We start from the raw sequence: 18,010 nt of genomic DNA, 5'->3' as shown, positions 1-18,010 counted from the left end.
ATATAATGTATTTTTAAAATATGCTAAATGGATCCATGTCACATGTACTTGTAGATCTTTAGCGTTTTCATTACGAAAACTAGAACCAAGCCACATGGTTCTCGTTAACGAAATAAAAAGATACATAAAGTTTTCTATTTTTTGCTGTATAATAAAATATAATAGTTTCCTTATAATTCACTACATTCTCAATGCTACACATAACTCACTTAAGTTGTTGGTCTCAAATAATTTACCTATTAATTTCTGCACACTGTTTTTACAAAAATCTAATCATCTCGAAAGTGACATTTTGTATGTAGGTTTAGTTTGCATAACTATGCCCAATTAAGAAATTCCTTTTTTAAATCGGTTAAAAAATAGTCAACGTTTCCGAGATTTAATATTCCTAGGGATAGTTTGGATAACCTTTGTGAAAATATCTTAACTAAAAAGGTTCACTTATACAGTAAAAATATAGGTACATTACAAAAAGACGTCCTTCAAATTCTTTATAAGCTAATTAAACAACGCGTCGACGTTAACAACGACGACGGTACAGTGAAGATCACAAGCTTTAGACGTTCCTATATCCATCGACATAAAGCTGAATTTAAATCTTTTAACGTCAAGCTTGACTTGCTCTTGACCCTGAACGCGTTTGTGTAAAAAATGTCTATTCAATTTAGACTCTAGTAGCTGTTTAGCATTGAGTTAGCCGTAAGCATACGATACGTACGTGAGATATTTGTATAATATATCATTATATGAACAAAAAAGTCAAGTTTCGAAAAATGGCGTTTAAAGTTTGTGAAAATAAGTTCAAATTAGAATGAGTGAGATTTTAGATAAGTGACGGAATTGTTTTGAAGGTGCGATGTAATGCGACGACCTCCGTGGTCGAGTGGCTTGCATACCGGTTTTCATAATGTCGCCAACTCTGAGATTCCGGGTTCAGTCCCCGGCCAAGAAAATCTGGCTTTTCTATACTCTCTCAAGTCTGGGTGTTTGTGGTACCGTATTGTTTCCATATTTCCATAACATAAATGCTTTAGTTATTTCATTTGGAATCAGAGTAGCGTGGAGGAACGTATATGATGTTGTCTAATATTTGTTTATTTATAATGTATATGTACAGTCCCGTATCTTCATCTTGTGTTTTGATTATAGTGTCAACCTCAGCCCTATCAACCTCTTGGTAATGCCGAAGGGCACTATAATCCGTGCAAGTGCTGGGACCTTGCAAGTTCTGGTCCTGACCCCGGATCAGCCTGTGTCGGGTTGTCACAGGCCATTGTCACGGTCTTCATCCGGTTTTTAAGAGGCTAGAGTGCCTCGAGTGAACCGCTCTATTTTCCAGATATGTACTGGAGCTGTAGGCACGCTCACTTCCCGCTGTGCATTGAACACCTAACGATTGCTACTGCTAAGCCGTTGATTCTGAAGTCCACTACCAAATCTTTTCTTTGGTAGCGGAGCTGTCCGGACGCTCACTCACCTCCCGACGCCAAAGCGTCTCTCCAGTTCCCAGATGTAATTATGTACCAGTTAACAGCACATCAAGCCATGTATGACTTTTGTTCTAATATCGCCTCCAGGGCAAAGGAACATGGTTCGTCCATTATAGTCCATTTTACATAGCATGGGTACGGTGACGTTTGACATTTGAAGTTTTCAGAGATGTAGAGATGTAAAATCGAATGAAAATAAATCGATTTAAATATCTTAACGAGATAGTTTGTAACGAAGAGAGAATCGATTTAGAGTCGCCAGATCAGTATCTGGCAACTCTAAGTGGAGTCTCTACCCTAGTAGAATTGTCCCGGAAATGTAAGTACCTACTGACTTACATTTCCGGGACAATTCTACAAGGGTAAGGGAGATGGCCACTGGAACTAATTTGACGGTCATAACATGGCCATAACATTATTTTGTACCATGTTTTGGGAATTTTTAATACTCATTGAGTACCTACCTACAAAAGTTTTACGTCATTCGTAATCAATATTTCGACGTTCCTACACACGACTACAGCTTGGGGGCTTTTTTATGAAAAGGGCTCTAATAAGTTTGTAAAAACAACTTCCAAGTATTTGGAATTCAGGATAGTAAAGTGTAATTACTGGACATGAGACAAGACGAAAAATTCCGGGACAATCCCAAATTTCCCGGCCATCTGGCAAGCCTTATTTAGAGACTATAGTTTAAGAATAAATAATAAACAAAATAAGAAGTAGGCAATTATTATGTTATTCAGTTACAAAAAAACTACACAACAAATAAAAAATCAACAACAAACAAACAAAAAGTCAATAAAAAAGCATGAAATCAACAACAACGAAATGAAATTTGAATAATTACTCCAAAAACCCGCCATAAGAAGCCAGCGCCATAAAAAGGACCCGCATACGAGATGTATGCATGCATACGTATACATGCGAGATACCCAATAACCAATTCGATGTATCGATTCTGTGGTGTGAATCTCTATGGATAAATATTCCGTTTTAAGCATCAAGTAATTTATATCGTGTAATTTATTTTTATCTTTATAATTTCCTATCTACTTTGTATACCTACTGTAAGTTTCATTTAAAATTACAAATTGATTAACTAAATCCAAACATATTATAAATGCGAAAGTAACTCTGTCTTACGCTTTCACGCCTAAACCGCTGAACCAATTTTTGTAACTTTTGGTACAGAAAGAGATGGGACCTAGTAGGACATAGGCTACTTTTTGTCACAAAAATAAATCTTAATGAGCTGAAATAGCGGATGAAAATTTGTTTGGCAAACCAATAAAACCATGAGAAATTACTTATTCTACGCAGACAAACTAGCAGGCACTGATTAGTATGAAATAAACAAGGATAAACACTAAAACATATGCTTTGGTGGGTGTAGAAACAAAAAAAGAAATACACCTTACAAGCGTGAGAGCGTTCCTACTCAATTTAAATTTTTGATTACCAGTACTTTTTTTAATGACTAAAAAATAATGTGACGGTATTCTTTTTACTCGACTGCGGCGAAGTCAAAAGTCGAGGTTATGATTTTAGCCTCGAACCTAAATTACTTAACCTATTTCAATGTCTGACGATGTGTCAGTGATATGTGACGCATCGTTACATTTATCTCCATTGTCCGCATGGCCTCCACGTGCCCTACAAGCATGCTGCACCTCAGATGGCTCATTACCAGGGATTGGAATAGGTAGAGTTTTTTTACATAAACTTCGAGGAACATGAAAAATGGCGACTGCCTTACGACAATATTTTTAGGTCCTCGACCTGTTCGGGATATTCCGTCCGTATGTCTATATTCCTCGAAGTTTAGGCAAAAAAACTCTACCTATTCCAATCCCTGCTCATTATCTTTGAAACATTTAAAACTCAGGTGTAAAAATGGAATTTAAAGTTTCACTCTCATTTACTTTTTATGCTAAGTGACGAGACAAATATGTCGTGCGCCTGGTAATAAGCTACACGTCTGTCCATACTGCCTCCGTTCCGGGTTCCATTCCGGAGCCGAGAGAAATATATGGCCTACATTTATTTTTATCGTGAGTTTGGGTGTAATTTATGGTTGTGTGTACATGGTACCCGCGATACAGGGTTTCCTTAGTGCGAGGCTATAATTGTGTACTTTATTTATAACAGTTGCAGTGCAACCGAGAGCTTTAAATTGTAAAGATCTGAAGCACTGCCACGGCGACCCTGAGACATAAGTTAACAAGTCCCATGTGCCTGTAATTTCACGAGCCTTCAAAACCGGAACGCAGTAATGCTCATATTACTGCTTGGCGGCAGAAATAGTTAACGTGGCGGTACTTCCCTGGATAAACTCTTTCACAACGAGCTCCATTGCTACTAAGTTTTAAACTTTTCAGTGTAACATTCCTTGGTGTAAAACACACCATCACCACAAACACCACATCTGCAAAATTAAACTTTTTGGGAGAGAGTTTTATTAAGAGAATTTTTAACGAAATGATTTTTTTAATTTTATATGAAATTATTCGATAACTTCTCTATGCTCACATAGGAGAATTCAATAATTTCACATATACATAATTTGATTGGTTTAGTTTGTATTATTTTATTGACTTTGATGTGGTTACAGCACTTTTGACGTATAATCACACAGATATTCGATATTGATCGTCTGCTGAAACAGGTTGACAGGTTGAACGAGATAAATGTTTAAAAGCAAATAATAATAATAATAATAACGCACACACTCAACATAGCCCCGCACTAGGGAAACCCTGTGTCGCGGGTGCCATGGACACACACATAGACAACCACAAATTACACCCAAACTCACGAGAGAAATAAATGTAGGTCATACAAATATTTCTCCCGGCCCGGGAATCGAACCTGGGACCTCTGCGTGGCAGTCCGGCATGGTAACCGTTGGGCCACTGAGGCAGTTGAATGAGTATGTTGAAATGAGTAGCTGATTTCTAATCCGAATATTTCAAAAAAATCTAAACGTAAGAAAAGAAATGTCGTGACATTTCACAAATACTGACACCCTATTCATTTGGGCTACTCTATGAAATATCTCCGGTAAGAAATTAAACTCCCGCGCCGCGCTACGAGCGCGTTACAATCATTCCTACTTAAGGAAGAAGATCAATCCTTACTGCTACTATTAAATAATAATAATAATAATAAATAAATAAATCATTTATTTGGCATCCAAGGCCCACTTGTTAATGAATACAATTTTAACTTACGACTTACGGAAAAATAATTCAATTTTCCTTTCATATTTTGATCTTAGCTTAGGACAGACAAATTTAGTCCTGACGTCAATGCGTAGGATGGAGCTCGCCGACTAAGGAACATTTCTCGGTACAGTCTACATGAAAAATAATTTGCATAACATGCCATAACGTAACACCGCAACATGTCCCAATATTCCTCATTTGTGTAGTGATATGGTCAGGGACAGTGCAAACCTGCGTATGTAGTATTGGTAAAAGGTGCGTATCTGCATTAAATCAAATTTTGCAAGAGAGAGATTTAACGTTTTTATTTTATTTCAATGGCTGGACTTTATTTTTTGCACAGTAAGCATTAATTTATGTTGTCACGGACTGATAACAATAGATCCTCGTAAATAACGCTAATCTGGCTCGGATTTGACTTGGCCACTAAATTACCGTAATGGAAACTCATAATCCAATGCTAGTTACGCGTAATTGCACTAGCCCCAACGAGATGGCATCGTTATGAACGTCACTGCACTCCACTGAACTACACAGGCTACACAGGTGAATACACCGATATACCACGCAAAACAAATAAACGACGACGTTCCGTCTAACACAAGAGCGCAAGCGATCTAACCGGGCGGTAGCGGGTGGCCGGCGACGGCGCTTCAACCAGCGGGGTCGGGCGAGGCTGAGAAACTATTGGGAAATCATGCGCAGAGGCAATAGGCAATCATCGGTAAGGGTTTGATTTGACCGTGCAGGGCACTCGCTACTTGTTCCATTGACGTGACACCTCGCGCAGAGTATCACAAAATGTTAGAGATAGTATTTTCATTAGAGAAGAATATTTAAAAATAAGGCAGTGTTTTTTTTACATATTCAGTATAGGTATCAGCTACTCATTCCCATCTTTAAATATTTATCTCGTTCAACCTGTCACCCTGTATATTTACCTCACATTTTGACCTCACATGTTGATCGACAAAAAATACGATTTTTTTTATGACTTCATCTATGACTTCATCTTCTTTAGATAATAATCCTTAGGTGTATCGCATTGTTTTATACGACTTCAAAACTTTGTTCGTATGTATGTTACGCGATAATTTGTAAACCGATTTTGATAATTGTTTTTTTTTTGTTGCAAAGTGGGTGCCTCAGCATTGGTCCTATTTAAACTTGAAGAATATATTCCACTTCTCAGAGTGACAAACTTGAGGTTGAATTGTAACCGATTTTAATAAAACGAACTTTTGAGTTCGGTTCTTTTTAGTACTCCGCTGTACTGAGATTATTATAAGACCGTTATTTAATAATTAAATCGTTAATTTGATCTAGCAAAACCAGCTTTTCTTTCTTTTTTCCAGCTTATCCTCCAGTGATTCGCCTTAGTGACACGTATAATGCGTTGGTGATGAAGTATTGAACAATTGCAAGGCCGTGTAAATCAAATGTCCGATAAACGCATTGGCTAGGCCGTAAATTTTATTTCAATTTGAAAGACGCGTTTTATGTAATAAATATTTTCAACGTGGCCGTTCTTATTATAAACCTACGACATTGTGATAGAACAATGAAAGGGTGTTACTGTATAAGATGTACCATAACAAATTAGCACCGCACTGTAAACGGTGACATAAAGGTTGGATTTATTTATAAAACATATTACAACTCCACTGGTCTCCTCTATAAACTCTTCTATAGAAATATATGTAAATTTGTAGCAGTTGAGTTTCTTGTGAAAGCGTTCGTCCAGAGAAGTACAGCCATCTTACCTATTTCTGCAGCCAAACAGTAATGTGAGCATGACTACGTTCCGCTTTTAAAGGGTAAGGGTGCTGGTGACATTAAAGCGCATGAGATTTATCAACTAATGTCTCAGGGTGTTATGGAATGGCGTGTCACTTACCATTACGACTTGCTCATCCCGTTACTTGGTATGATACAAAGTCACCATAAATGTAGCAACAACTTGTCGGCACCAACTTAACATTGTTATGTATTATATAAATATAATTAGAACTATGGTTCTACTGCTTATGTATAGAGTGTAGTTTACCATTAAGCCCACGACTTGTTAGTCGCGACACTTGCTATCATAAAAAAATGGTGTACAATCATTGACTTACAATTATATGGACGTCGGGTCCGCGCTAAAAAGTGTCCGCACTTGTAAGGCGCTAAAATCGTATACAGAGCGCCAAACTCCGCTTTAGTCTTCATTTGTTCGACTGACAGGGCGATACCGCGATGACATTACAATTTAAATTTCGAATAGGTTGACTTGGGACATTTTTTTCGTGGTTTTTGTATTAGACCCGTCGTCCATTTATTTGTAAGTCAATGTGTACAATTGACATTGTAGATATTTTACCTTAATCAAGAATAAGAATTTTACTTTATGTTTTTCAAAATACGCAAATATTTGATAATAATAATGTTAATTACGTATAAATAAAATATAAATAATAAATAAAGAAATATTTTAATGAAAACAAACAATATTCAAGTACCTAGAGTAATCAATACCGAGGCGTGGAAGGAGGGACAAAAGTTGAGAAGTTGGGTAGCCAGCGCACTGTGCAGACCCTGTACTCCCGTTCTCTGTCCGACATCTAACCGAATCAATTACTGGCACAAATAAGTAATACTCGATAAAATTAAAAGAGAATGTCAAGTATGAACATATGAAGCTCCGTTTGCATCCTGCGTCTATTAGTTTGGTCGGGTATTGCTTATTTGAGAGTATAATATTTCGGACGGATGTCCCCCTGGTTGGGCATCAGATCAAAGTTACCATATTGTAGTGTCATCGGATTTTCATAGTATACCAAATTTCAAGTCAAGTAACTGGGAAAACAGACGACGATCTTTAAATAACTGAATCGTTTATCAAACATAGCATTGCGATTAATTTTGCCTTCAAATAAAAAAGCCGCTTCAAGGTCAGTCCAGCAGTTTGAATGCTATGACGTCACACACGGATAAGGTTTTAAACTTATTACTCCCGTCTCCTGTTTTTACGTCGGGAATTAATTATAAAATGGTCACAACTACACGTAGGTAATTCGAAATGAAATTAAATGGCTTTGTGGATTTGTGGTTGTGATATGAAACGTTTTTTGAGTTTTTAAGCAAGAATAGATAGTGATAAAAAAGTACGCCGAAGCGCAAGAACACTGACTTCAAAACCACATGAACATAGATGGCTATAGAGCTACTAGACAATATAAATAATAACTCATAGCCCCGCACTAAGGAAAGCCTGTATAGCGGGTGCCATGGACACACACATAGAGGACCACAAACTACACCCAAACTCACGAGAGAAATATATGTAGGCCATACAAATATTTCTCCCGGCCCGGAAATCGAACCCGGGACCTCTGTGTGGCAGGCCAGCATGGTAACCGTTCGGCCACGGAGGCAGTTATAATGCGTAGCCTACAAAGAACTAAACTTTGTGACTTTAAATTATAGTGAATAAAATAAATATTAGTGAGGAACACAAAAACGAAGTGTCTTCCCCTTAACTTATATTCAAAGATATATTTCTTCTAAGAAGAAGATTTAAAAAACGAACTTCGATTTCGATTAAGCACAAAAAATGGCGCTGAGCTAGTTTTCAAATTTACAAAATCAACTTTGCGTTAAGCAAAATATAAAATTAAACTTTTAGTTTACGCCATAAATAGTACTTTTTATTGAGCATGTGAATAAATACAAAAACAAACAAAAAACAGGATACAATAGTCGGCCTTGTTGCTGGATAGCAATCGACCTCAAGGTGACAGGATAAAGTTAAAAAAAATAAACAGAGGCCCCCACAAATGCTATTTATAAAACATATTACAATTCCACTAAGTACTGCCACCTGGCATTTCTGCCACCAAGCAATAATGTGAGCATTACTACGTTTAGGTTTTGAAGGACAAAGGGTGCTGGTGAAATTACAGGCACATGGGACTTATCAACTTACGTCTCAGGATAACGGGCGCGGTGATATTGCCCGACAGATCTTTGTAATTTAAAACTTTGAATGGTAATGCAACTGTTATGTACAGACGTGTCGTTAACTTTTAGGCGCACGAGTTGTACTTCTCGTTACTAATCACAAAAAATAGATGAATATGATGGTGGTAAAATAATCATGATGTTCTACAATTTTGTTTATGTTCTACTTTTCAGATCCTAACCCTAACAATACTGCCAACCACACTCAGCATTGGCTAGTCACAGACGTCCAGCCCAACACAAGCAATAACACCCTGACGGAGTACGTAGGCGTCCTGCAAGGACAAAAGGGAACGAGACAATTCGTCGTGCTGGTATATAAGCTGAGTGGTCGTGCTATTGAAGAGAATCATTTGGACAAAAAGTGAGTTTGTATTGCAGATTTTGAATTAAATATATGTATAAACTCTGATTCTTTGACACGTCAAAGGAAAGTATTACGTAATATCATAGTATAATTAGACAAGTAGTACAACTCTCGCCTGTCCTTAGGGTTGTCACATTATAAATATAAATAATATAAATATTAGACAACGTTATATACGTTGCGCTGATCCCAAAGTAAGTAACGCGCTGCTGGCGCCGCTAATGCATGTTCTGTAGATTGTAGTGTAGCCTGGAGAGTCCTGTTTCGTCATTTGGTGACGTATCAGGAACTGTTTATGGTAGCTTCGACATTATGAAATTTACCCCAAAAATGTTTGTGATGTATGTGTATAAGCACGTTACATCGTTAAACGTGGTCAGGAACCAGAGAAAGTGGTGGTAAACTGGTGGGATGACGATGAAAGAGGTCGTACCGTCACAAATTAAAGTACTTATATCATAGAAATCGGAAACAACTTCGCTACCACATACATTTCAGACCTTTTTTTTTATTGTGACTCGGCAAAATGACTGCACCGCGCCTGATGGAAAGTGCGAATACAGTCCAGAGATGAGAGTAACGGATGGAAAACACAAATATCTTCACTCCGTCACTATCATTTTGCCCGAAAACAATACAGAAAAGTTAGAGTCAGAGATGGTGACACCATGAAAACCGCTGCGCAAGCCTCTCGACCACGAAGGTCGTCCAAGTATTATATTACTTGTACCTGCTGGTTGTTAACATAATTTAAAAAAAATAAGGTGGTCTTCACAGTATTCTTTGTGTAATATTGAAATAACATTTGTCAAATGCAGTGCTTACGCATTGATGATTGGTGTCTCGATTATAGGAGGAGATAATGAAATAGCAATTAAATGCTGAACTATTCTGAATTCGAGTCACTGTTGTTCAAACCTCTATAAACACATTAATAAACACGTTTACTATTTGATGACATTTTTTAAATACAACACTTCAAGTCTATAATGAATGACGCATGTGACAACCCGCGCTAGCAACGTAATTGCACCGAGAGATCATGAGTGCGTCCGTACAAGACACGCGGCGGGCGTCCTCACCACAGATACATCACTCTCATCTAAAATCGAAAATCTGATTAATGACATCAGGCGCTCACTACGAAGAAAAAGACACTTTAGCGCGCTCATAAAGGTGAAAATAACGTTTCCCGCCGTGTGCAGTCGTGCGGAACCGAATGCTGGGGTTGTACAAGTATTGTAATGTAAATGAAAGACTTGTCCGAGCGCTTGCACTGTCGGCGATACACTCAGCGGTAGGCACTTATAGCGTAACCTCGAGCGAGTGACGGAGCCCTGTCCACACATACAAGCCGCGCTGCTACATTTGTATGGAGTTACCCTACTTGCATTATTATACTATGGTAAAATGCGTGTATATACGTTAGAATCTGTTGCCTTCTTCAAATAATATTTTAAGAAATTTTTACAGATGTCTAATAGCAGTTGTCGAAACCGCTAGATTGATTTACTTCAGCTACTTTCACAGCTTAACGACGTACGGCATTTTGCTTAGGGGTAATACCGCCTATATAATAAAACTTTTGTCCTGCAAAAATATGCGATTAGGGCGTTTTACAATCTGAATGTTTTTGAGAGATAAGTGTAAAAGAAATCAACATTCTTACACTACCGTCGCAGTACATTCATAGCAGCGTATAATGTAACGCTTCTATAATAAGATTCCTGTTGACATTCAAAATTTGCCATTCATGAGGTTTAAAACTATAGCGAAACAAAAACTTTATACTAAAGGTACAGCTTCTGCGTACTTGGATTACAAAAATCGGTGGTAGTGACCCGTTTAGCTCTTGCAAATGTTTCGATCTATGATGTTTCAAATAAATATTGTAAATATTAAATGTGTACAAATTTGTTTTTACAAAGAGCATCCCCAAGTCTTGTTTTTTCTTCTCAGAGGAATCTGTCTTAGAAATGAATAAGCTCCATATCTTTCTCCGTTAGTTTTGATTAGAGCGACTCTCCCTACCTACCCTTACTACAAGAAGGGCACTATGACCTGTGCGCGCACAGGAACCTTACAAGTTCAGGTTCTGACCCCAGAAATGCCAGTGTTCAGAGTTGTCACTTGAATTCATACGGTTCTTCGAGAGCCTAGTGCTTCGGGTGAGCCGCCCCGGGTGTACAGTACAGTACCATCTCTATTTTCCAGATAGGTACCGGAGCTGTAGGCACGCTCACTTCCCGTTGCGCATTGTACAACCAGCGGTTGCTACCGCTTAGCCGTCGACTCTGAGTCCACTATCAAATCTTCTCATTGGTGGCGGAGCTGTAAGGCACGCTCACATCCCGACGCCGAAAAAACGACGTCTCTCCAGTTCCCAATAACCTAAGCGGATGGAGGGACCAGGGGATATCTCGCTTATCCTCTACCAGCTCTCCGGGCTAGTGCCGGAGATGCCACTCGCAGTGTCCTGGGACAAGCCGTAGTCAAGAAATGAACAGTCTCATATCTTTCTACATAAGTTTTGTTTATAGTGCCCTCCCTATCAACCTCTTGGTTATGCGGGAAGGGCACTATGACCTGTGCAAGCGAACTTGCACTGGGACCATCTAAGTCAGGTCCTAACCCCGGATCAGCACGTTTGCACGCACTTCATCCGGTTCTTTGTAAGACTAGTGCCTTAGGTGAGCCGCCCCGGGTGCACGTACAGTACCCTCCCTATTTTCCAGATAGGCACCGGAGCTGTAGGCACGCTCACTTCCCGTCGCGCTCCGCACGACTAATGGTTGCCACCGCTGAGCCGCCGACTCTAAGCCGACTACCAAATTTCCTTATTGGTGGCGGGGCTGTAAAGCACGCTCACTGCTCAATGCCAAATGAACGGCGTCTCTCCAGTTCCCAAATTCCTACGCGGCCGGAGGGACTGGAAGATGTCTAGCTCATCCTCTACTTGCTCTGTGTTATGTGGCACTGTCCTGAGACAACGTCCGGACATAGCCACCAACTTAAAGGGCAACTCACGTGCCCCGCGCGTCTCCTCACCTCAGGCCCTCAACTAGACTGCTACAAAGACGCTCTAGCTGCTCAGGAGACAGATGCCTCGGCCACATGCACCCGGGGCAGACAAACATGTCCGTCTCTGCAGCTAACCACAAACCCCAGCGAGTCCATACCCAAGTCCGGGTCCGCCAGAGACGCCGCAAAGGCGTATCACTGGCGCGGAAGGTTTGGCCGCCCTTGGACGCCCTTGGACGCCCTTGGACGCCCGCTGTTCCCTGGTCTCGCCATCGAGCCCGTAGTTTCTCCAGAAAACCCTACCTCTCGAGTCGGTAGATAGGGACATGCCATTGAACCCGTAGTCAAGAAACGAGCAGTAGAGTTTAATTATTATGACGATTTAAAATGTAATTTGCTTAAGTACCTATGAAATAAAGATTATTTGAATTTGATTTTGATTGGCTGTCATGCTGTGCGTACGTGTTATCAGAGCCACTTTACTAATGGCATTAATATCCCAAGCACGAGAATATTTACATTGCACACGCAATACACGCCTAATCAGTTTCGATTTTATTATACCTCATGCCACCTGTTCCACATGGATTTATTACTTTTGATTTGCACTTAGTTAAGTTTATTTTGTTATTTACATGTACGAAGCGACTTTTTATATAATACCATCTTTGTCCTTTATCCGGCTTTACTGAAAATCGTAGTTGAGTGGAATCCATTTTTTTTGGTATCATTTTCAACATATCGGTTTAATTTTGTGTTCTATCCTAAGTTTCAATTATTTTTTCTTTTGTCACCTGTAAACCATAGTTACAAAAAAAACTGTTTTTCTTTGTTTCTATAACTTACTATCTCAGTTAAACACGTTTGCTTAAATCATCTATCAAGAGAAAGCATAAATAACTAGGTGCAAACGACCACAATTACGAAACATGTGATAATGTACAAGCAGTTTAGTAGCAGTAGATTTCTTGTGAAAGAGTTCGTCTAGGGAAGTATTTCCACCTTACCTGTTTCTGCCACCAAGTGATAACGTGGGTATTACTGCGTTACAGGCACATGGGACTTGTCAACTTGTGTCTCAAAGTGACGAGCGCATTGGCAATGCCCCTCAAATCTTGGGTGGCACTGCTATTGCTAAGGACAGGCATGTCGCTTACCACCAGACGCTCGACTTGTTCGTCCCCTCTCTTGGTATCATGAAAAAACCAAAAACCAAACCAAACTAAATTCTCCATTTCCTGAAGGATTGAACTTTTGATAATGTTGAATGTCATAATCAAGATTTGGACTTTAAGTGTTAAGAGTCAATCTTGTAGTACTCCTGGCCCTTTAGAAATATACAAATATTCCAGCACCGAAGTTTTATAATATTTACTTGTTTATTTTTTTTCATATATGGCATTCTGGTATTTAGGTAAAAGTAGAACGAAAATGTAAAACGAAAGAACTTGCATTTTCGAAGGCAGTCCAAAACGATTAACCCATCACGTGGCTACGTGTAGCTACGTTTTCACCCACCATTTAAATTTTTTTTTCCAAAATTGTTAGGGTCACCATAATATGTCTCCAGGACACGTGTAAGATAAAGGACTTTTTTCACACCAAGTGTCATTGACGACTAATATCGTAATAATACAAGCTACAATAACAAACGTATGCAGTATAGAAAATTGCATTATAGCGCATTCGTTCGTAAATTCCTCGTTGGCAATTCGATAAAGTGTTTGATAAGAATGCATGAAAATGAGCGTTGTATATGGCTTTGTGTGACGTTTATGAATATCGATTGACTGCATTGGTGTTGTTACCAATATGGCCTGATATATTTTTATACACATAAAAACCTCATACATGACCAAACAATTTTGATGATTCTTTATTTAGTGAGCTAAGTAAGTTTTACGTATTTACAAAACGAAGATTGCCTATAACATTTGAAGCAAGAAATTAATAGGAGTAGAGCTCTTTGTCAAAGTGTTCGTCCAGGGAATTATTGCCACCTTACCTATTTCTTTTTTTTTTTAACTGCCTCCGTGGCCGAACGGTTACCATGCCGGACTGCCACGCAGAGGTCCCAGGTTCGATTCCCGGGCCGGGCGAAATATTTGTATGACCTACATTTATTTCTCTCGTGAGTTTGGGTGTAATTTGTGGTTGTCTATGTGTGCGGGGCTATGTTGAGTGTGTGCGGAAAAAAAATTCTGCCGCCAAGCAATGATGTGAGCGTTACTGCGTTCCGTTTTTAAACAATAAATGCCGGTGAAATTACAGAGTGACAAGCGCAGTGGCAGTACCCCTCAAGTCTTTGCGATTTCAGCTCTGAATGGCACTACAACTGTTATGGATAGACGACTTGTTCGCCCCTACGCTTGGTATCATAAAACAAAAAATTACGAAGTAAACTTAAAGTTTTATTTATTTATTCATGCATTGGTCGATATGTTACATTAACAATGTCACATGCACCCAGTTACGGACATAAGAAATGATAATCTTATGAGCCAACTTTATAATTAACAAAACAATTTGATTACAATTAAGCAGTTACATCTTATTAGTTACGTTGTTAAATTGGTGTTTAATATTACTTAAGATAGTTATCTTCAAAATATTCGTTAACTGAGTAATAGCTTTTTGATTTAGTAATAATTGGGTTTTTTATTGTTTTTGGTGTGTCAGGAAATTTATTGTAGATTTAATTTCTTGTTTACACTTCGACAAAGTTTGTTTTGTAAATCACAGCATCCCTCGCTTAGACTAGACAAAAATAAATCGGCTGTTCTTGATAGCCGTTTTCACAAAGTCACAAATTCACACAATGTACACGTTTTCATAATAAGAATCAGGTTTACATTATGCAGACGCATAGTTTGACAACAAAATTCCACGTTTAGCTTTTTCAGATAGTCTCGATTTATGTTTGAAATAAATAATGTAAACGATAAATGTGTACAAATGTTACACGAAACAATCCCTTGAGTTTCCTAATTATTCTTCTCTGAGGAATCTGATTTACTTAGCAGTGTATAAAACTATAACGAAACAAAAACTTTGTAGTAAAGGTCAACTTAGACTTTGTATTACACAGCTTCTGCGTAATTGGAATGCAAAAATCTCGATCTATGGTGTTTCAAATTATTATTCTACATATAAATTTGTATAAATGTATATTAACAACGAGCAACCTCTAGAGCTTCTTGCTCATTCTTCTCAAGGGAATCTGCTTTACGAACGAGCAACTTAATCAATATGACGGCAGCAAATTTAATTTCTTTACCTTTGGAATTTTCTTTTTTAAATTTTATTTGACTTTTGTTATTTAACCTGTTCAGACCGGCGTGTACCACTCTGGTGGAGCACGGACAGCAGGTCCATCAGGCGTAGTGTACCACCGGTGGTCACACAACACTTGACTTTTGGTATACTAAGAAACACACGCCGCCTTGAGAGAAAGTGCTAAATTAAAGGTTCCCGCCCTATGCAACAGTCAAATTTTTAGTGCAGGTCAGGTGTTTGATATTGTGTAAGACATGAAGACAGTAAAAAAATAAAGGTTAAAAAAAGTATTAATTTGAAAAAAGAACTAGAAATGTGCTTTACTTAGTTATTTCTTAATTATTTCTGATGAATTGTATTAAAACAATCAGGACTGGCAAAAAATTACTCTATGATAAATAGGTTAATTTCACCGTGACCATCGGTGACACACCCCGATGCATATTTTGGTCGATGGGGCAATGATGTACCACCGGTGGCCATGTGATAATCTTTCCCGTCGAACAGCAAATAATGGTAATTTTATTCCCGGTCTGAACGTGTTAATATAAATTATCTATTAGAATCCTATCTTTAAAGTTACAGAGAGTCTGTTTTTGTGACCTTTAAAAATTTACTCAATAATAACACTATTAAGTGTTATAACAAACTAGTGGAGTAATTTCACATGCTGGCCAAACATCGTGACATTTATTAAACTTAAAAAATTTACGTATTTAAGAATTTGATATATAAATATTATCATATTTTTTGTTACAGTAATATACTTGGTCGTGTTAACTTCAATGTGAACGAGTTCGCGAAGAAGTACAGCCTCGGTGACCCGGTGGCAGGTAATTTCTTCGACGTCAACTCCTGCACAGGCATAAAGAGCAGTATTGCGATTTTGTTTGCTGCTATGGGTTTGATATTCATGTTTGGTAATAATAAGTTGTAATTACAATAAGTATTATATCTTCGTAAATATTGTATACATATATATTATTTTCCATGGGATGACGGTGACAAAAAATATACAACTATAATTATAGAACTTTATCTAAGCCAACAGTTTTTATTTACGTTTTTATCGACCAGCCTTAGGATGACTCATGGTACACGTGGCGCGGTTAAACATCTGTATTATGTTTTTGTATGAACTAATTCATGGCAGGCCATGGTAGGTGGAGGTCACGGTCGGGGCATGGCGTCTAAATGTCGGTGACTATTCTACTCTCCTTGTTTCAACTAACGCTTTGCATTTTGATGAAAATTATCAGTTATTCGGGCCTTTTTCCTTTGAAAAATGTCGATTACGCTAGGATTTTGCTTGACCATAAAACCGAAACTAAATAGGATATAAAAAAAATCGCTTACATGGGGTTGTAGGTCTTGTTTCGCCGATCCCAGAAATGTTAATAACTCAATTTTGATAATAAGGTCAATTACGTTAGTTATTATAAGGAGAACAGTATTGTTTCCCTGGCTCCGGTCCTTGAACGTGTTCGTCGTGGGCCCGGAGGGTAACCGACCACGGGCTTGAAGTGACCTGCGCTACGCCAAATGGACGACGAAAAATTGGTTTGCTCTCATGTTAACAAACCGGTTTCCTACCGGTTCGCCTGGTGACTAGTGGAGTAATAATATACTTTTCATCATACTTGCTCGTAAATGGTATGATCGCGTGGTGGCTAACTTGACTATGATGCCCCAAATAAAACCCACGGGCCTTTTTTCTTTCCATTACTGCCATAGTCGGTAAAGAGCTTTTTTTAAAATTTTTGTAGCACGACATACTTCCTTACATAGGTCAGGTTCAAGGAAGGAGGTCACTTAATTTCAAATTAAAACATTCGCCTAAAATGTTACTTAAATTGCAATTCGGCTAAATACTACATAAATACTTATTATTGAGAATTTAATTAATTATAATTGATTTTAATTATATTCTTTAAAAAAATTACCAATTTTTTTACAATCTATCGTGGCTGTATGTGTGTTTGCTTTTTACAACATTTCGAATTGTATCTATGGAAGAATTAACAAAAAAACAAAAAACCCGCCATTTGCCAAATCCATAATTTTTGTGTTGAGAACCATACTTATTTCCTCGCAATTGTGATGAAGAACATTGTATGTATCACGGACGGTAAAAAAATGCAAAACTGGAGTTAGTAAAGCACCATTCGGCTTCGGGCTTCTAATAGACCCTCATTAGTAATTTCTATTGCCCTTGCATTTTCACTTGTCGTACAAATGTATGCCTCCAAATAAAGATAAAAAATAATGTCTATATCTTCTTAAAATCTTAAAAATAAATAATAAAATCTTAAAAGTAAGTACCTACCTACTTTTAAGAGTTTTGTTTTGTTTTGTATAAGTGCGTTCGTATCAGAGGAAATTAATGGCCTCGAGACAAACCCAAGTAGGATTTGACGGTGCTTTACAATATTTGTGTATACTTTTTTCTTAAGACAATAAAGTAAAATAAAATAAAAAAATTCTATTAATATCGAGTTCTTAGGTTTTCGCGATTGTTACACACAAGAAATGAAACTGAGACCTGTAAAGGGCCCGAAACGTCGGTTTGTTTGAAAAAACAAATATACGCGATTTAAATCCGGAAAAATAGTTTCATTTCCTAAAAT

At 38.0% G+C, this 18,010-nt stretch overlaps 1 protein-coding gene across 1 annotated transcript in view; it reads left to right on the top strand.

Annotated features, from left to right (window-relative positions):
- The window catches only part of LOC113240125 (protein D3-like), a 30,364-nt gene extending 13,250 nt beyond the window's left edge, over positions 1-17,114 (top strand). Inside the window, exons 3-4 of the mRNA XM_026477351.1 lie at positions 8,894-9,083; positions 16,143-17,114. Of these exons, the coding sequence (XP_026333136.1) occupies positions 8,894-9,083; positions 16,143-16,320 (368 nt within the window). The 3' untranslated portion in view covers positions 16,321-17,114. The remainder of the gene's footprint in view (positions 1-8,893; positions 9,084-16,142) is intronic.
- The last annotated feature ends 896 nt before the right edge of the window (positions 17,115-18,010 follow it).

This window comes from Hyposmocoma kahamanoa, unplaced genomic scaffold, assembly GCF_003589595.1.
Source record: "Hyposmocoma kahamanoa isolate Upper Pololo Valley unplaced genomic scaffold, ASM358959v1 120, whole genome shotgun sequence".
NCBI classification, from domain to species: Eukaryota; Metazoa; Arthropoda; class Insecta; order Lepidoptera; family Cosmopterigidae; genus Hyposmocoma; species Hyposmocoma kahamanoa.
The sequence above is the reverse complement of the archived record's forward strand: the minus strand, read 5'-3'. Positions and strand labels throughout refer to the sequence as shown.